Source organism: Chionomys nivalis, chromosome 7, assembly GCF_950005125.1.
Source record: "Chionomys nivalis chromosome 7, mChiNiv1.1, whole genome shotgun sequence".
Classification (NCBI taxonomy): Eukaryota; Metazoa; Chordata; class Mammalia; order Rodentia; family Cricetidae; genus Chionomys; species Chionomys nivalis.
This window is the reverse complement of record NC_080092.1, coordinates 65,546,952-65,564,146: the sequence shown is the minus strand read 5'-3', so window position 1 is coordinate 65,564,146 and position 17,195 is coordinate 65,546,952. Positions and strand designations below refer to the sequence as shown.

The 17,195-nt window shown below is 40.6% G+C and overlaps 1 protein-coding gene across 6 annotated transcripts in view; it reads left to right on the top strand.

The window, feature by feature from the left end:
• The first annotated feature begins 469 nt into the window (after positions 1-469).
• The window catches only part of Ggnbp2 (gametogenetin binding protein 2), a 36,333-nt gene continuing 19,607 nt past the window's right edge, over positions 470-17,195 (top strand). For 2 of the 6 annotated variants that reach the window (XM_057774589.1, XM_057774584.1), the window contains exons 1-4: positions 1,165-1,357; positions 10,940-11,020; positions 12,467-12,720; positions 15,251-15,349. In XM_057774589.1, coding sequence (XP_057630572.1) covers positions 1,265-1,357; positions 10,940-11,020; positions 12,467-12,720; positions 15,251-15,349 — 527 coding nt within the window. In that variant the 5' untranslated portion in view covers positions 1,165-1,264. Of the gene's footprint in view, positions 664-890; positions 906-1,112; positions 1,358-10,939; positions 11,021-12,466; positions 12,721-15,250; positions 15,350-17,195 lie in introns of those variants that run through there. The other 4 variants (XM_057774586.1, XM_057774585.1, XM_057774588.1 and 1 more) reach the window with 4 other exon arrangements.

Below are 17,195 nucleotides of genomic sequence, written 5' to 3'. Positions count from 1 at the left end.
TAGTCAATTAGGGTAGCAGAGCCTGTTCCTCCAATCTTCCAGGGGTGAAAGTCCGACTGTGTCAAATCCTGGAAACCATGGCCAGATGTCTTTCCACTGCCTGTTCTCATTGACCTCGACATCCTCAGCTCCTCACCACTGACCTAAGTCCTATCTGGGCCCGGGCCCACGCTATCCACTCAGACAGGGCGCTTTTCACCCTCCGCCCTCGGGAGAACAGATCCTAGTTCGGCACGGACAGACACCAGGCTACCCTGCTCGGCCTGCCTACTGGCTCGATTTCGTGCTCATTTTGATAAATTCGGGGCACCGCGCCGATCAGCCCGCGCGATGGCACAGGGAGTTCCCCCCACCACGACACGCAGATTTCGAAAGTCGAGACCCGAGAGAGGCGGCTGCGGTCTCGCGAGAAGAGGCAGGCCCCGCCCGGAGTTCGCGGCCCCTCCCGGCCCCACCCTCCCCACGTCCCCCGCCCTCCCTCCCACACTCCCCGTGGCGCGAGCGGCTGACTGAGCCTGGAGAGGAAACGGCATTCGCAGCCGCGCTCCCGCCCAGGCAGGCCCTGACGCGGGCCTCGTCAGCCGGTAACGGGGAGCAGAGGTGGGGGTCAGGGAGGCGTCCACGAAGTCAGTGAAGGTCAGAACCAAGAGCCCTCCGACCCGGGTGAGGAACCGGTCTGAGCTTGCCCCCACCCCCGAACTCTGCAGAGCCGAGGCGGGGTCGACCCCTCCCAGGGGCGGGGTGGCGCCGGGCAACTGCAGCCCAGGGTCCCCGCCTGGGCGGGGCGCTCCGAGCGGGGGAAGGGGTCAGCGGCTGGGTACGGGCATGGGCTGTGGAGCCGAGGCGGGAATGAGCTCCTGGAGCCCCGACTTCCGAGCTGGGCGGGGACGTCCCGGGGCCAGCAGGTCCTTTCCGCCTCTCCTTTGGACCCTGACTGGAGGCCAGCGGGCGGGCGGAGGGGTGGGTGGGGGAGGGCAGGCGGCGCGAGGGGGCGGGTCCCGGTGCTGCGGGCCACTGATTGGCCGAGCGCGTGTGGAATCGGGTGATGGGAAACGCAGCGCGGCTCTCCCGTCCTCTCTTGCTCCGCGCCCCCCCCCTTTTCCCCCGTGGCGAATGTGCTGCGAGGTGGCGGGTGCTTACGCTCGCGGGGTTTGGCTGTTGCAGGCAGGAGCTGGGAGGAGGCGGCAGCGGCAGGAGCAGCGGCAGCGGCGGCAGCGGCAGCTGGGAGGAGGTGGTGACGGTGGCAACGGCTGCGTCGGGGACGATGGCGCGACTGGTGGCAGTCTGCAGGGACGGGGAGGAGGAGTTCCCCTTCGAGAGGAGGCAGATTCCCCTCTACATAGACGACACCCTCACGGTGAGCGGGCCGGGCCGGGCTGGGCCCGCTGCTGCCCTGGCAGCTGTTTCCCCTCCTCCCCCTCCCCCAGGCCGAGCGCTGCGCACTGGAGAAAGAGTGTGTTGCAACTCCTAGGCGAGGCCGCCTTCTCTCCGACAGGCCCCACAAACTCGCCTTTGCAGGGAGCCCCTCGGTCCCCTTAGCGGGCCCCGAGCCCAGCGCCCCGGACGCACTTTGACGTCCTCGCCTCAGGTCTTCCTCCCTTTCAGAACCCTGGACCTTTACTCCTTCCTTGGAGACGCTGCTTTGCCGAAGCACGCGGCTGGGAGAAGGGTTGAAGGAGCTGGGCGTTTAGGGCCTACCCCCTACAGAAACCACGTACCCTCCGGGAGGCCTAATTATCTGGAAATGTCGCAGCTGCATTGCTACCTGTGTATTTTCTATTTTAACACTGTAGCTATCACGACAGGGCAGAGTGACATTCTCTTGCACACTGACGATTCCACTAAAATGATTTGATTTCCTTATACGTCTCGGATTGCCCCGTATATTATAATTGTGGAAATGATTGTGTTAAGCCATGACTCTTCAAAATAGGCCTTCTTGGCTTTATTTAGTTCACAAGTAACCTTTTTTAAAAGACCAAATTATTATTATTATTTTTTTTTTTTTTTGGTTTTTCGAGACAGGGTTTCTCTGTAGCTTTGGAGCCTGTCCTGGAACTAGCTCTTGTAGACCAGGCTGGTCTCGAACTCACAGAGATCCACTTGCCTCTGCCTCCCAAGTGCTGGGATTAAAGGCGTGCGCCACCATCGCCCGGCAAAAGACCAAATTATTGAATGTGTAAAAGTAGTATGGGTGTAGAGACAAACGTGGGCGGATCGTTGTTTGAAGACTTGGTGTTAGTATACCATTGCCGATCCTCTACCCCGTGTTACAGTACTATTTCCTTTAAAAGGAAATGGCAGAAATTTTGAGTTGATTCTGAGCAGGAAATGAGTGCAGTTAATTGCCACGGTTTAAGAAATGAAATGAACCCTTTCTGAACAAGTTTTGAAATCTGCATTTTGTTGCTGACACTCTTGGATTATACACTCACCGGTTGATCTGATGTATATGTCTCTCCATCTTCTAACCTTTGGCTTTTTTGCCTTTCAAGGGCAGATTCCTTATCTTCCTGAAAAATTTTTTTTACAGGTATCTAGAAGGTTTTAACATTTTATATAAAATGCAAGTCATTGTAGAGATGTCAGTGTGTGCCTTTCTTTTTGCCAGTCTCAGTTAAGAGCTGCAGCACTTTTAAAGGATTAGCAGAGCTATTGACTGCTTCACTTCGACAGAACTTTGCAAGGGAAAGCATGTTTTTATTTTTTCTTTTTACTTCTAATGAGACTTGGTAGAATGATTTGACTTGACATAAAGTAGAATTTATGTTGTATGTACTGTTTGTGGTTTCTTATTTTCTTGCATTATAACTATAATGGGCTTGTATTTAAAATAGTTTAAAAAAAACAAACTAGAACACTGACCAATGAAATTTCTTTCTCAGTGAGACAACATTTGATGGTAGCTCATCTGTTATTACCTTCTGCACCTTGAGCATGTAACCTTCTAATGCACTGTTTGATGTCAACCTTTTGTGTGCACGTGCATTTTTTCTTAATCCCGAGGTTTGAATATTACTTTTGAATAATGGTATGAAAACAGGGAACACCAGTGTAAATTTTGTGTATTACAAATTCTAAGGCAACTCACTTTCACTTTAATGTGAATGCAGTAATTAATCGACACATACTTTATAAAGCACTTAAAATGGACAGTATGTGCTGCATTCTTAGTGAACACCTTCTGTTATTTAAGATAAAGTATTTCATAGGTAAACTTCTATTGTGTTTTAGTGTCACACTGCTTTTGCCTTGTACTGGGTGTCTTGAATTTTGCTTATTGTATTATAGACTTGTTACAAAGACATAATTTAAGCTTAAATATCTCAAAATAATAGGTATACATTTTCCTTGCTTAGGAATGGATTTTTGTCATTAAGAAATGAATTTTGCCAGCCTGGTCTACAAGAGCTAGTTCCAGGACAGGCTCCAAAACCACAGAGAAACCCTGTCTCGAAAAACCAAAAAAAAAAAAAAAAAGAAAGAAAGAAAGAAATGAATTTTGTTAGTTTGTGTTGGAAACTTGTGCACCATCATTGAATGCTGTTAATAAACTAATGTGAGTGAAAATTCACTTAAAGCTATGCCATATTTAGGGACTCAGGCTTCTTTCCACGATCATTCTCAATCCCAGTTAAAGGGATAATGCAGAACAAAACACCTGTTGGGAGGGAAGTGGGAAGAGGAAGCAGAGGTACGTGTTCTGTGTTGGTTCTGTGATATTGGATGGCAGTATGTGCCCTGAAGGTTAACTTGGTTTGATCTTTGTTCCTAGGGACCCAAAGGGGGAACCTTGTGATCTTTGAGTAAATGGTTTTAGGAATCTTGTTTGCAGATAGAGGTTAGTGTAGTTACTGTGCTGGAAATTTACATCATTTTTAGCAGAAATAGTAAAAATTTTATTTTTAGTTAAAATTGGTGATTTTAGCTGGGCGGTGGTGGTGCATGCCTTTAATCCCTGCACCAGGGAGGCAGAGGCAGGCAGATCTCTATGAGTTTGAGGCCAGCCTGGTCTACAAAGCAAGTCCCAGGATATCCAGGGCTGTTATACAGAGAAACCCTGTCTTGAAAAACCAAAATATAAATAATAAAACTGGTGGTTTTTGCCGGGTGGTGGTGGCGCACGCCTTTAAACCCAGCACTCAGGAGGCAGAGGCAGTTCGAGACCAGTTCGAGACCAGCCTGGTCTACAAGAGCTAGTTCCAGGACAGGTTCCAAAACCACAGAGAAACCCTGTCTCGAAAAAAACAAAAAACAAACAAACAAACAAAAACAACAACAACAAAAAAAAACTGGTGGTTTTTAACTTAGATTAATAAAGTAAAATTAAGGTATTTGTATGTGAACAAGCCTCTCTTTTTTTTCTTTTTTGGCTGTCCTGGAACTTGCTCTGTGGACAAGGAGAACTCAGATACTGGCCTACCTCTGCTTCCTGAGTATTAGATCTAAAGGTGTGAGCCACCAGAGCCCATTTTAGAAGCTTCTTTTGTTACATGCTGTAGTCAACATTTAAAGGGTTCCTGTGGTACTTCAGTGGTTTTGAACTATACAGGTGTAGAAGAGATCAGTCCTAAGTAACTAAGTAAACTTATCAGTTGATACACTATTTAGGAAAGTATCAGGTTGTGTAGCTATAGTATTTTAGAAGTATAAAATAGTTGACAGAAAGAATGCAGGTTTTATTTTAGACATTATCTTTGTAGAATTAGTTTCTTTCAACAAGATTAAAAATATTTTTATTTTATGTGTATGTGTGTGTGCCTGAGTGTATGTATATGCACCATGTGTGGGCAGGAGCCTGAGGGAGTCAACAGAGGCATTAGACCCCCCAGGAACTACAGTCCTCTGCAAGAGCAGTGTACACTCTTAACTGTTGAGCTGTCTCTCCTTCTTCCTCGTCAGCAAGATTTGAAAAAGGGGTAAATAAAATTAAAAGATGTAGTTCTTATCAAATCTTAACAGATAACCACAAAACAAATTACTCTATGTCTCAGAGAGAAGCAGCATTAGAGCTCATTCTAGTTATCACTACACACAGGCAAAGTTGAGCTACACTGTCCAGAATATTTTATACTCTTTTTTAAAAAATTTGTGTATACGTTTATTTATTGTGTGTAGGTGTGTATGCCATAGTACATATGTGGGAGTCAGAGGACAGTTTTCTTCCACTGTGTAGGTTTGGGGATGGAAGACAAGTTGTCAGGCTTGACAGCAAGCACTTTTACCTACTAAGCCATTTTGATGGCCTGCTCATCTTTTTAAAGATAGGGTTTTGATGTTCTCAAATTCCTGGGCTTAAATGATCCTCCTATCTCAGCCTCTCAACTGCTATGATTGAAGATGTGTACCACTGCTTTTGTTGTTTTTTTAATGGTTGTATAAGTTGTATGATACTTCATAGTGTCCTTCTATGAAGTCTGGCTGCTAATTTTTGCTATGAATAATGCTATAGGAATATGGACAATGCATTGAGCCATTAATTTTCCTCCCCTTGGGCTTTTGGAAATATACTTCCTGAAGGATTAGAATGTTTTACAAGTTTCTTGATTGATACTGTCAAATTACTACAACATTTTTAGAAGACAACCCTTTTAATTCAAACGAACTGTAAACTGGGGTGACAGAATGGCTTAGTGGATAAAGGTGGTTGCTGCCACATGATATGAGTTCCATTCTTGGGACATACATGGTAGGAGGGAACAACTGACTTCTAAACAAGCATCTCTGGCATGCAAATATGCCCCCCCCCCATACAAAGTAATAAATGGACTAGAAATTGGTAGCAGTTTTCAACTGAGCCTAAAAGGAAGAAAATGTTAACACTGGAGAATTAATAGTTTATCATTTGCTACAAATATTTAGTGTTTTCTTTCAACTCGCTAATATTTAACTTTCCTGGGGGAGATGCATGTTAAAAATAGTTTTATGAGTAGTGACACAAGAGAGCAAAACAAAAATAACATTAATTTTGATAAATACAAACTTAATTTCGTCGGTTAGAGCTCATGAGAATGGTCTGAAACCATTTTTTTTTTTTTTTTTTTTGTGGTCAGGTAAAACTGGGACAGATGCTTAAGAGTGAAAATCACTAATGGATGCAATAAACTTTACAAAGCAGTAATTGCTGCGCAATGACTTGTTCTATTTTTGGATGGCTCTGGATAGGTATCCTCATCATGCAGCTGAACACTAATGATTCCTCTGTGAAACCACACCTCAAGTACTTTACAGGGCTGTCTTCCTTTAGGTAACCTAGAATCTAAGATTAAGTCAAGGAAGTGGTTTGAAAGAATGGAGAAAATAGTGCTAGTGGCCTCTTTGCCTTCTACTTTTCTTACTGTTCTCTTAAAACATTGTCATATACTAGTTGACCAAAAAATAATACAAATAAAAGCTGTTATCCTAAATGTTTGAAAGGCGAGGTTGAGGTAGTTATTTATTTAGGACAGAGTCTTTGGCTCAAATGGATGTTCAAGAGAAAATAGAAAGTATCCAATTCAGGAAGGCTCTGTGATGGGTTTGATTTTGACATTTATACTGGTTGGTAAGAGTCTTGACACCTGTATATTTGTTATTTTTTTCTTTTCCTTGGTATGTGTAGCATATGTGTGTGTGTTTTACTGGTGTTTGAACCCAGTGTCCCCCATATGCTGTGCAAATGCTCTCTCTACTGGAGCAAACATCCCCATCCCTTTAAAGAAGTTTTTATTTTTATGTATGTTGTTGTTTTGCCTACATGTATATCTATGAACCATGTGTATGTCTGGTGCTTTTGTCAGCCAGAAGAGGAGGTCTGATCACTTAAAACTGGAGTTACAGATAATTGTGAGTCCACTGTATGAATGTTGGGAATCAAAACTGCTCTTCTGGAAAGAGCAACTCCTAACTCCTGAGCCATCTCTCAATTGCCAACACCATCTTCCCTTTAAATTTTGAGTTGTGGTTTCAATAAATTGGCCAGGCTGTTTCAAACCTTTTTAAAAAACTATTTATTTATACATGTGTTTATGTGTATAAGCATGTGTATCTCACCCCATGCCCATGTAAGTGGAGGTCAGAGGACAACTTGGAGTTGTTTGTCTCCTAACGTGGGTCCTAGGGATTGAACTTGGGTCATCAGTCTTTGCAGCAAATGCTTTATTTAACCTGCTGAGCCATCTTGATCTTGATGGCCCTGGCTGAACTATTGATCCTTTTTCTTTAGCCTCATAAGCCACTGAATGATTGTAATTTTTAAAAGGTTGGTTGATAGGTCTTAATGTTTGGCTCTCTGCCTTCCACCTAGTTTTGTTGTATTCTGGAGCCTAAACCCAGGACTGCTCATATTAAACAAGTGCTATACTCCAGATTATAAGTCTTGCTTGACAGCTAAATTTCTTATATTTTAACCCTGTGAGGTGATTCTAAAAGAATGTAGGTTAATTGAACTGTTTTCAGTGCTGGGGCCAATCCTAGGGCCTTGTTCATGCTAGGCAAGGAGCCACATTCCTCGCCTGTTAACTATTTTCAGTTTAGTTTTCAGGACCAGAATTTCTTAGTGATGATGATCATGAAGTAGGGGATAAGGTAGGTTTTTCTGTGTAGCCCAGGCTGGCCTCAAACCCATGATTTTCCTGCCTTAGTCTCTGTGTGCTGGGATTATAAGTGTGCCATCATGTCTAGCTTGGACCAGGGTTTTTAATACCGGGATTATTACTTTAAAATTTGAGTTAATTTGATTACATTAAGTATAGTGGACAACATACATTGTTAGATATTTTGCTTGTTAATTAAAGTGATTCTCAAGAGATTATTTAGGGCTTCAGCATTAGCTCAGTGACTTCAGTTTTACTTAGTAGTGTTAGTAAAGGTGATACCATAGTGCTTAGAACACACCTAATAAGTATTGAAGCCGCAGGGTCGTTACCACCATGAATTGGGGCTAATAAAGAGATGGCTGAAAAGATAAAGGAGAAACAAGGTATTGCGATGGATAAACTTAAAAATTGGGTAATTGAGCCTTGAGACAGTGAGGTTTGGACATTTTCTATATGCTTATGGAAGAAGAAACTTTGTAAACTAAAAACTATTGAGATGGTGCAGTCTTGCAAGGTGATAAAATTACTGTAGAATTAGAAGCAGGGAACAATGACTTCCCCTTGATAAATAAGTCGTATGTGTACTACTTGCAAAGAAACCCTCACAGTGTCTCATGACTGTAATCTCGGCATGTGGGAGGTGGAGGTAGAAGGATCAGGAGTTCCAGACCAGCTTTGGTAGCATCAGACCCTATCTTAACTGAAACAAATACAGAAGAAATATGTTTGGAAAAGATATGAACATGTAAGAAAAAATGTCATATGTTGTCTTGTAAGATAAAGCTATATGCATGCAAAGTTGTCTTTGCAGTTTTTTTTTTTTTTTTGGTTTTTCGAGACAGGGTTTCTCTGTGGCTTTGGAGCCTGTCCTGGAACTAGCTCTTGTAGACCAGGCTGGTCTCGAACTCACAGAGATTCACCTGCCTCTGCCTCCCAAGTGCTGGGATTAAAGGCGTGCGCCACAACCGCCCGGCGTCTATGCAGTTTTGAATTTGTGAAACTGAAATCCTCTGGATGGTTAATTTGCTCTAATATCCATTTCTTTTGTTTCATATAACAGTATTCTTTTATCAAATTCAGAAAAAAATAAAACAACTGCTTGTATTTTCTTTTCTCTATTGAAGCCTTCATTATTGTTAGAGTGACCATGTTTTTAATCATTCTTAATATGAAGAGAAGAAAATAATAGTCATCTCTGTTAAAGAAGCAGATCCTCATGGTGCTAGTTGGAGGAGAGGGTTTTTTTTCTTTTTTCTTTTTGTTTTGACAGTGACTCAAGTAGCCTATCTCCACTGAGCCAGAGATGACCTTGAACTTCTAACCTTCCTGCTTTTCCTTAAATTCTGGAATTATATGCCTATATACACATGAGGATGTGTGCAGTGCTAGTGTTTGAGTCCAGGGCTCTGTACGTGTTAGGCAAGCACATATCTACTTTATACCCCCATCCTTCCAGATCTTTTTTTTTTTTTTTTTGGTTTTTCGAGACAGGGTTTCTCTGTGGTTTTGGAGCCTGTCCTGGAACTAGCTCTTGTAGACCAGGCTGGTCTCGAACTCCCAGAGATCCGCCTGCCTCTGCCTCCCGAGTGCTGGGATTAAAGGCGTGCGCCACCATCGCCCGGCCCTTCCAGATCTTTTTAAGGCAACATTCACCAAAGTTTGCTGTTGTTTTTGCCTTAAATGATGCTCTTTATCTTGACTTGATTTTTTTGGGTATATAGGAATCTGAGGCCCTTGTTATCTGGAAAGAGTTTGTCCTTGTGTAGTGTTTGATATCTTTTACATTGTTTCAGTTAAGATAGGTATAAAATATATAGTATATGAATGTTTTGCTCACATGTATCTGTGTACCACTTGTGTGCCCGGTCCCCTCAGATGTTAGAAGAGGGTTTTGGATCCCCTGAGATTGTAGTTAATAGACAGTTGTGAGCCATCATAATGGGTGCTGGAGTGGAATTCAGGTCCTTTGTAAGAACAAATTTGCATTATTATCTGCCTAGCTGTTTCTCTAGTCCTGTACATGTTTTTGAAGACGGCATTGTCACATTTCTGATACATCTTACAGTTAAACTCTTTCCTTGGTCATATATAATTTTATGTACATACTTGCACGTGTGTGTGTGTGTTGTGTGTGAGTTTGTGTACATGATGAGTATTATACCATCAGAATAAGAGGCACTGGATCCCCTTGGAACTGGAGTTGTAGGCATTTGAGTTGCTTGATTATAGTGCTGGGAATGTAAAGGTCCCCTGGAAGGGCAGTTTGTGCTTCTAACAACTGAGTCATCTCTCCAGGCCTCCCTCTGCTTAATGGACTTTAATGTCATTGATCAGTGTCGTCACACACTGAAGCCTCCTAAAATTCCTCAGGGCGTCCATTGTCATCATAGGTAGAACAGACCTTTACTAAATGCTCGATACTATGTTCTATGTTACATAGATTTTGTTTTTGAGGGAATTAAACTCAGAGCCTTCAGTAGGTTCTGTTAGTACTAGCTAGGCTAGTACTCTACTACTAAGTTAATATCTCAACTCAAAATATGTTTTAGTTTGGTATTTCCCCCCAAAGTTTTTACGTTTATTTGCGAGGGTAGAGGATGGGGCAGATATGCCCCAGTGAACATGTAGAGGTTAAAAGACAATTTGTAGAGGTTTATTCTCTTCCTTTCAACCTTTGGGTTCCAGGGCTCAAACTCAGATGATCAGACTTGGTGGCAAGCACCTTTATTGTGAGCCAGGTCACTGACCCTCATATGTATTTTAACAAACATGAGTCTTTAGAGTCCACAGTTACAGGGCGCTAACTATATTGGTTTACCTACTAAATATTATTCACCATTGCCACTTTAGAAAATACAAATTAATTCTTACAACTGCCGTGTTAAGTAGGTATTAGAAGTTATTACTTACTCTTATTTTATAATTAAGGAAATAGACAGGTTAAATAACTTGAGAGTCTTAGCATAGATACTAAGTGACAGAGCCTGGATTCCAACTGTGTGTTTGAATTCAGTGTGTTTGTTTCCTATTGGCCATATTGTGTCTGACTTTAGGCCAGCAAGGTAGCTCAGTGGGTAAAGGTACTGTCTACCAAGACTGGAAAATTGGGTTTGATCCCCAAGGTCCATTTGGTAGAATTAAAGTTGACTCCTGCAAAGTATCATCTTACCGAATGCATGTGTGTGCATTCATACACGTATACTAAATTTAAAAATAGAAAAGCTTGTACACTGATTAAGACTCCCTTTTGTAGGAGATGGTCTGACTTTATAGAAGTTTTTACCTAATCGTTTTTATAAAGTATGCTGTAGAATGTGTCTAAAGGATCATATGAGCCGTTTCTGTTCTGTTTGCCTTTTAAGATGGTGATGGAATTTCCTGACAATGTTTTAAATCTTGATGGACATCAGAATAATGGTGCACAATTAAAGCAGTTTATTCAGGTAAAGTTTTAAAATCATTGTTTTTTTTAATCGTGTATAGTGTATGTTTTAAACCATTTAATATTTAACTGTAACTTCTAATTTCTTTTTCTGTTATTTGTGTTTTTGAGACCAGCTCTCACTGTTTAGTGAAACTCAGAATAGAATAGGCTGACCTTGAACTCACAGAGATTTCTTGCATCTTCCCTGCATGTGCTGAGATTAAAGGCTTTTCCCACCACACAGTAGCTTCTGATTTGTTTTACCTAGGCTTCTCATTAGGTATTAGTAGTACACTAAAGTTGATTTCATTTTTTACTGTTGTAGTAAATGTAGTTACCTAGATTTACAGATCATGTGAAAGAATTGGGTTTTGTTCACATTTTATAGGTTCAAAAAGTTTAACGGGGCTGGAGAGATGGCTCAGCGGTTAAGAGCATTGCCTGCTCTTCCAAAGGTCCTGAGTTCAATTCCCAGCAACCACATGGTGGCTCACAACCATCTGTAATGAGGCCTGCAGGAAGAATACTGTATACATAATAAACAAATATTTAAAAAAAAAAAGTTTAACAGGTCATCTTTCCTAGTTTTTACAAAATAGGATTTGCAACATTTTATCAAGAACTTGTTGGGCCAGGGCTGTGAGTTGGTGCTAAAATGTTTACCCATTTTGTCCCTAGTAACACACACACACACACACGTTTCTTTTTTAAAAGGTAATCCTATAATGTAAATTTTCTAATTTTTTGTTTATTTAGGAAAAAGATAATTCTCAAATACTCAAAAATATATAACTAAGCCAAGCAGTGGTGGTACGTGCCATTAATCCTAGCACTTGGGAGGCAGAGGCAGGCAGATCTTTGTGAGTTTGAAGCCAGCTTGATCTACAAATTGAGTTCCAGTACAGCCAGAGCTGTGTTACACATATAAACATGGAAAACAAACAACAGCAAAAAAAAATTATATATATACTTAAGAACCCCTCCTTTTTATTTATTTTTATTTATTATTTATTTTTCTTTCTCAGGACTGGGTTTCTCTTTAGCTTTGAGGCCTGCCTTGAAACTCGCTCTGTAGACTAGGCTGTCCTTGAACTCACAGAAATCCACCTGCCTCTACTTCCTGATTGCTGGGATTAAGGGGGTGCACTTAGCATGAAAAATTAATAGTAAAAATGAAGAAATATTTGAATATTCTTTTCTTACCTATTTTTCTGGGAATGTTAATTATAACTGTTAACTCCCTTAAGTAGAAATTACCAGTGTTTTCTCATTTCTTTATTGCTGTGGTTCCTATTCATTCATTTTTCTTCCTTGTCACACTCAGCAGAAGATATTCATGTACACTAGCATTGTAGGCTCCTACATTGGTAAGATAGGCTTTTTTTTACCCAAGTATAGAAGCCAAACAGTAATGAAAAAGTAATTTTATATTTTAAGAAGTATTCATCTTTCTTTTTACTTTCAGCGACATAGTATGCTTAAGCAACAAGATCTAAGTATTGCCATGGTGGTAACATCCCGGGAAGTCTTGAGTGCACTTTCTCAGCTTGTTCCATGTGTTGGTTGTCGGCGCAGTGTGGAACGCCTCTTTTCTCAGCTTGTAGATTCTGGAAATCCTGCCCTTGAACCTCTGACAGTAGGGCCCAAGGGAGTACTATCTCTAACTCGAAGCTGCATGACTGATGCAAAGAAACTTTATACATTATTTTATGTACATGGGTAAGTATGGTTAATTAAGAAACAACTTATTAATAAAATAGTTAATTTTAAACAACTTTATAAGAGTGGGGCCTTTCCCCTAAATCTCTCTAGGGTAAAGATTGAACTTAACAGTTTTATTGAGTAACTTCTAATTTCTACTCTAGTGTGGAGAGAGGTATATAGTAAGCAAATAAATGGTTGAATATAAGTCACAAAGAAAACAGTAAGATGGGCAGAAGTAAGAAAATGAGTGGATCAAATTACTGTGAAGGTGTGGTCTGGGAACACCCTTCTGATAATAGATGAATAAAGTAAGCAAGGGAGCCCTACATCTGTCTGGATGAAGGTACAAAAGGAAGAACAAGCATAAAGGGCCAGAGGTTAGCGTTTTCTTGACTTGTCTGAAGAACAGCAAGGAGACCGTGTTGGCTGGAGTCTGATGATAACAGTAATAAAAGGTCAGATCAGAAGAGTAATAAAGGTTCAGTCATGGCAGTGCCTCATAGTCATGCTGAGGTGGTTACTCTGAGTAGACGGGAAGCTTTGCAGAGTTCTGAGCAGATGAGCAGACAATCTGACTTGAAATTTGGCCTCCAGTGACCTTTGTGTTCAGAATAAAGTGAAGAGGGTGCAAAGTATAAACATTTGGAGAAATAGGTTGTTTAATGATAAATGGGGAAAGTGACTTGGGTTACTGGTGATAAAGACACTAAGAAATGATAGGATCCTGAAATATTTTGGGGATTTTGTATAGATTAATAAGGGGAGGGATAGCTTCTGTATCTTAGGTTTGTGGTATAATGTATAAGCAGACCGAGATACTTCTTGTCAAGACTAATGGCTTACCAGCACCCACACAGTTCAAGGAGAGAACCAACTCCCAAAAGTTGCCCTCTGAGCTTAACTTGTGATTGAACTCACCCAGTTGCATACTTTCATACATACATACATATATAAATGTAATTAAAATAGTTTAGGTCTTTAAGTTTTATTTTTTATTTTTGGTTTTTCGCAACAGGATTTCTCGGTGTAGCTTTGGACTCTGTCCTGGAACTCACTCTGTAGTCCAGGCTGGCCTCAAACTCACAGAGATCCGTCTGCCTCTACCTCCTAAGTGCTGGGAGTAAAGGCGTACGACACCACTGCCGGCTAACAGGTTTTTTGTTTGTTTGTTTTTAAAGTATAACAGATGATTTCCTTTTACTGAGATGGCAAGACTAGGCAGAAGTTTTTCAGTGTTCTTTTGTATATGCTAAGTTAGAGATTTTAATTGTTTATCAACAGTATTTTCTTGTGTCGTTTACTAAGTATCAGTAAGAAAAGGTATTAAAAGACCAAACTTGGAGGCTCTTCAGTTTGGAGGTGATGGTAGAGACTTCTGATTTATTTTTACTCATTTTTGAAGTTCAATGGATTGAGCCCAGGACCCCATGCTTATTAGGCAAGTATTCTACCTCTGAGCTATAGCTCTGACAGGGCTTTGGATTTTAACTGCTTGGGGAAAATTAAAAAACAAAAAAAGAAACTTCAGAGGAATAACATAATTTCATAATTTGATATTATGATTTAAAAGGATTACTCTTGCTGCGGAGTGAATTCTAATGTAAAAAGCAATGGTGACACTATGGAACCATTTGGGAAATTGTAATTGGTTAACTAGAGATTAGTGGGTTCAACAAGGGAGATAAGTGATAGGATTGTAGATATGTATGAAAATTATAAAAGTTAATTGACAGGCTTTGCTAATTGGTTGGATGTATATGGTATGTAGTAGTATTACACATTACATATATTTATTCTGTATATATACATTCACTATATGTTTTACATTTATTTGTGTGCGCTCCCATGCAATAGCTTGTGTGAAGGTCAGTGGACAACTTTAGGGAGTCAGTTCTTCTACCATGTGAATCCCAAATCATCAGGCTTGGCAGCCAGTTCCCATTACCCACGAGCCATCTTGCCAGCCCAACATTGTATAGTCATACAAAATTTTTGTGGTTGACCTCTCAAAGATAGTATGTATTTGTATAACATTTGAGTAAAGGAAGCTGGGTGAAAGTCATGTAAGCAGTCTCTAAAATGTCAGGGTGTCAGACACATGGTAGGTACCAGGATAAGAGTGATAGTCTAGGGAAAGAAGGCATTGCTTGAATTGAAGTAGGTTTCTTCCTGCTGAACTGGCTAGAAATGGGGAGGGAAAAAGTGTAGACAGCTTTGCATAAGAGTTTATTGAAGAGCCGGGCGATGGTGGCGCACGCCTTTAATCCCAGCACTCGGGAGGCAGAGGCAGGCGGATCTCTGTGAGTTCGAGACCATCCTGGTCTACAGAGCTAGTTCCAGGACAGGCTCCAAAACCACAGAGAAACCCTGTCTCGAAAAACCAAAAAAAAAAAAAAAAAAAAAAAAGAGTTTATTGAAGACATGTTCAGGATAGGTAATGTCTCTGTAATACTGTTAAATATACTTCTCACAAAAAGGCATCTAATAGAGATTTTCAAAATTTGAAAGTGAAATAACAAACCTTTAATGGTTTATTTTTCACTAGGTCCAAACTAAATGATATGATAGATGCTATTCCAAAAAGTAAGAAGAACAAGCGATGTCAGTTGCACTCCTTAGATACACACAAGCCTAAACCTTTGGGGTAAGTAGAAGTACATACCAAAATGCTTCATTGATGTTTAAGTATGTAAATGTTGGTCATATTCAGCAAAAATGATAATATATTGCTAGTTGCGTTAACTGGATTACATTCTGACATATGTCAAAATATATAATGTTCTTGGTTTCTATTGGCTTTTCTGCATTGAAACTGTAAGGTTACTGACTTGTAAGTTTTTCCCTTAAGTGTGTTTTACAAGGAATTTTTTGAGAAATTTATGTCACTGATTTTAAAGTTTTCAAAGTAGTAATATTCTTTGATGTACTATCATGTTTAAATTATTTTTGTCTTATTTCTAGGTTTTCCTAATTTATTAAGGATTTAAAAATCCTTAATAAGTTATGGTAGTGTGTTTGTATAATTAATTTTCAGTTTTCTTGGTTTAGTGTATATTACTGGTTTGCCCCTATTTCCTGGCATAGTGCCTCAGTTGTTTGCTGGTTTGCCTTTAATAACTACTTGGGGAGGATAATTTAAAGGGAATTTTAAAGAAAATTTTGTTTGGAGGAGAATAAGGTGAAATAAAAGTGTTCTAAGTTTACTTAAATATATCAATGTCGTTGGAACCATCTTATAGACATTTTCCTTAACATAAAGACCTAGATACCCAGGTCTTCCTATGCCCAGGAAAAATAATGTTTTAAAAAATTTTATCAGCCAGGTGCTGGTAGTGCATGTCTTTAACCCCAGCATTCAGGTGGCAGAGACAGGCGGATCTCTGTGAGTTTGAGACCAGCCTGGTCTACAGAGCTAGTTCCAGGACAGGCTCCACAGCTACAGTTTTCCTGTCTTGAAAAACCAAAAAAAAAGAAAAAACATTTATCAGGGCCCAGTATGTGGCACAATACTTGGAAACGGATGCAGGTGAATCCCTTTGAGTTTGAAGCTAGGCTGGTCTACATAACAAGTTCTAGGCTAGTCAAGGCTACATAGTGAGACCCTGACTCTCAAAAATAAGCAAGACCAAAAAAAAAAAAAAAATCAAGAAAGCTGTTAAATATAGAGAAGTAGAAAGACGATGAAGTAGAGACTTAATATTTGAGACAGCATCTCAGTATGTTGCCTTAAGCTAGTCAGGATCAAGTGATCCCCAACCTCAGCCTTCTGAGCACAAATGGAGACTGTAGGCACTCCTCCCATCCTGTGTGCTGTGCTCAGATTCAGTGCTTACCAAACTTTGAAACATTTGTGTCACTCATCTATCTGCCTTTTTCTTTGCTGAAGTATTTTAAGGAAAGTTCAAGGCACCTGCTATTCTCTGTTCACATACATCTTTAAAACAGGTGAACATTTTCATGCCCACAATGGGCATTAACTATATTAACAGCAGAGTTAACTATAATTATCTAATACTCAGTTGATACTCAAGATTTCCTTATTGTGCCTAACAGTATCTTTTTTTTTAAAAATATTTATTATGTATACAATATTCTGTCTGTGTGTATGCCTGCAGGCCAGAAGAGGGCACCAGACCCCATTACAGATGGTTGTAAGCCACTATGTGGTTGCTGGGAATTGAACTCAGGACCATTGGAAGAGCAGGCAATGCTCTTAACCTCTGAGCCATCTCTCCAGCCCCTCTAACAGTATCTTTTTGCACTGGTCTGTTGAGGTAGAATCTAAACAAGAGCCATATATTCCAGAGAATCTAAATACACAGGGTATTATGAAACCAACAAAGGTCTTTATAGTCTAGAGTAGCTCCTAAGTAAGTTATTTTGCATTCTTGTGGGATTTTGTTGTTACTTGAAAACGGTCTCATGCAGCCCTGGCTGGCCTTAAACATTCTGTATAGTTTGTATAGTGGAAGTTTACCTTGCGCTCCTGA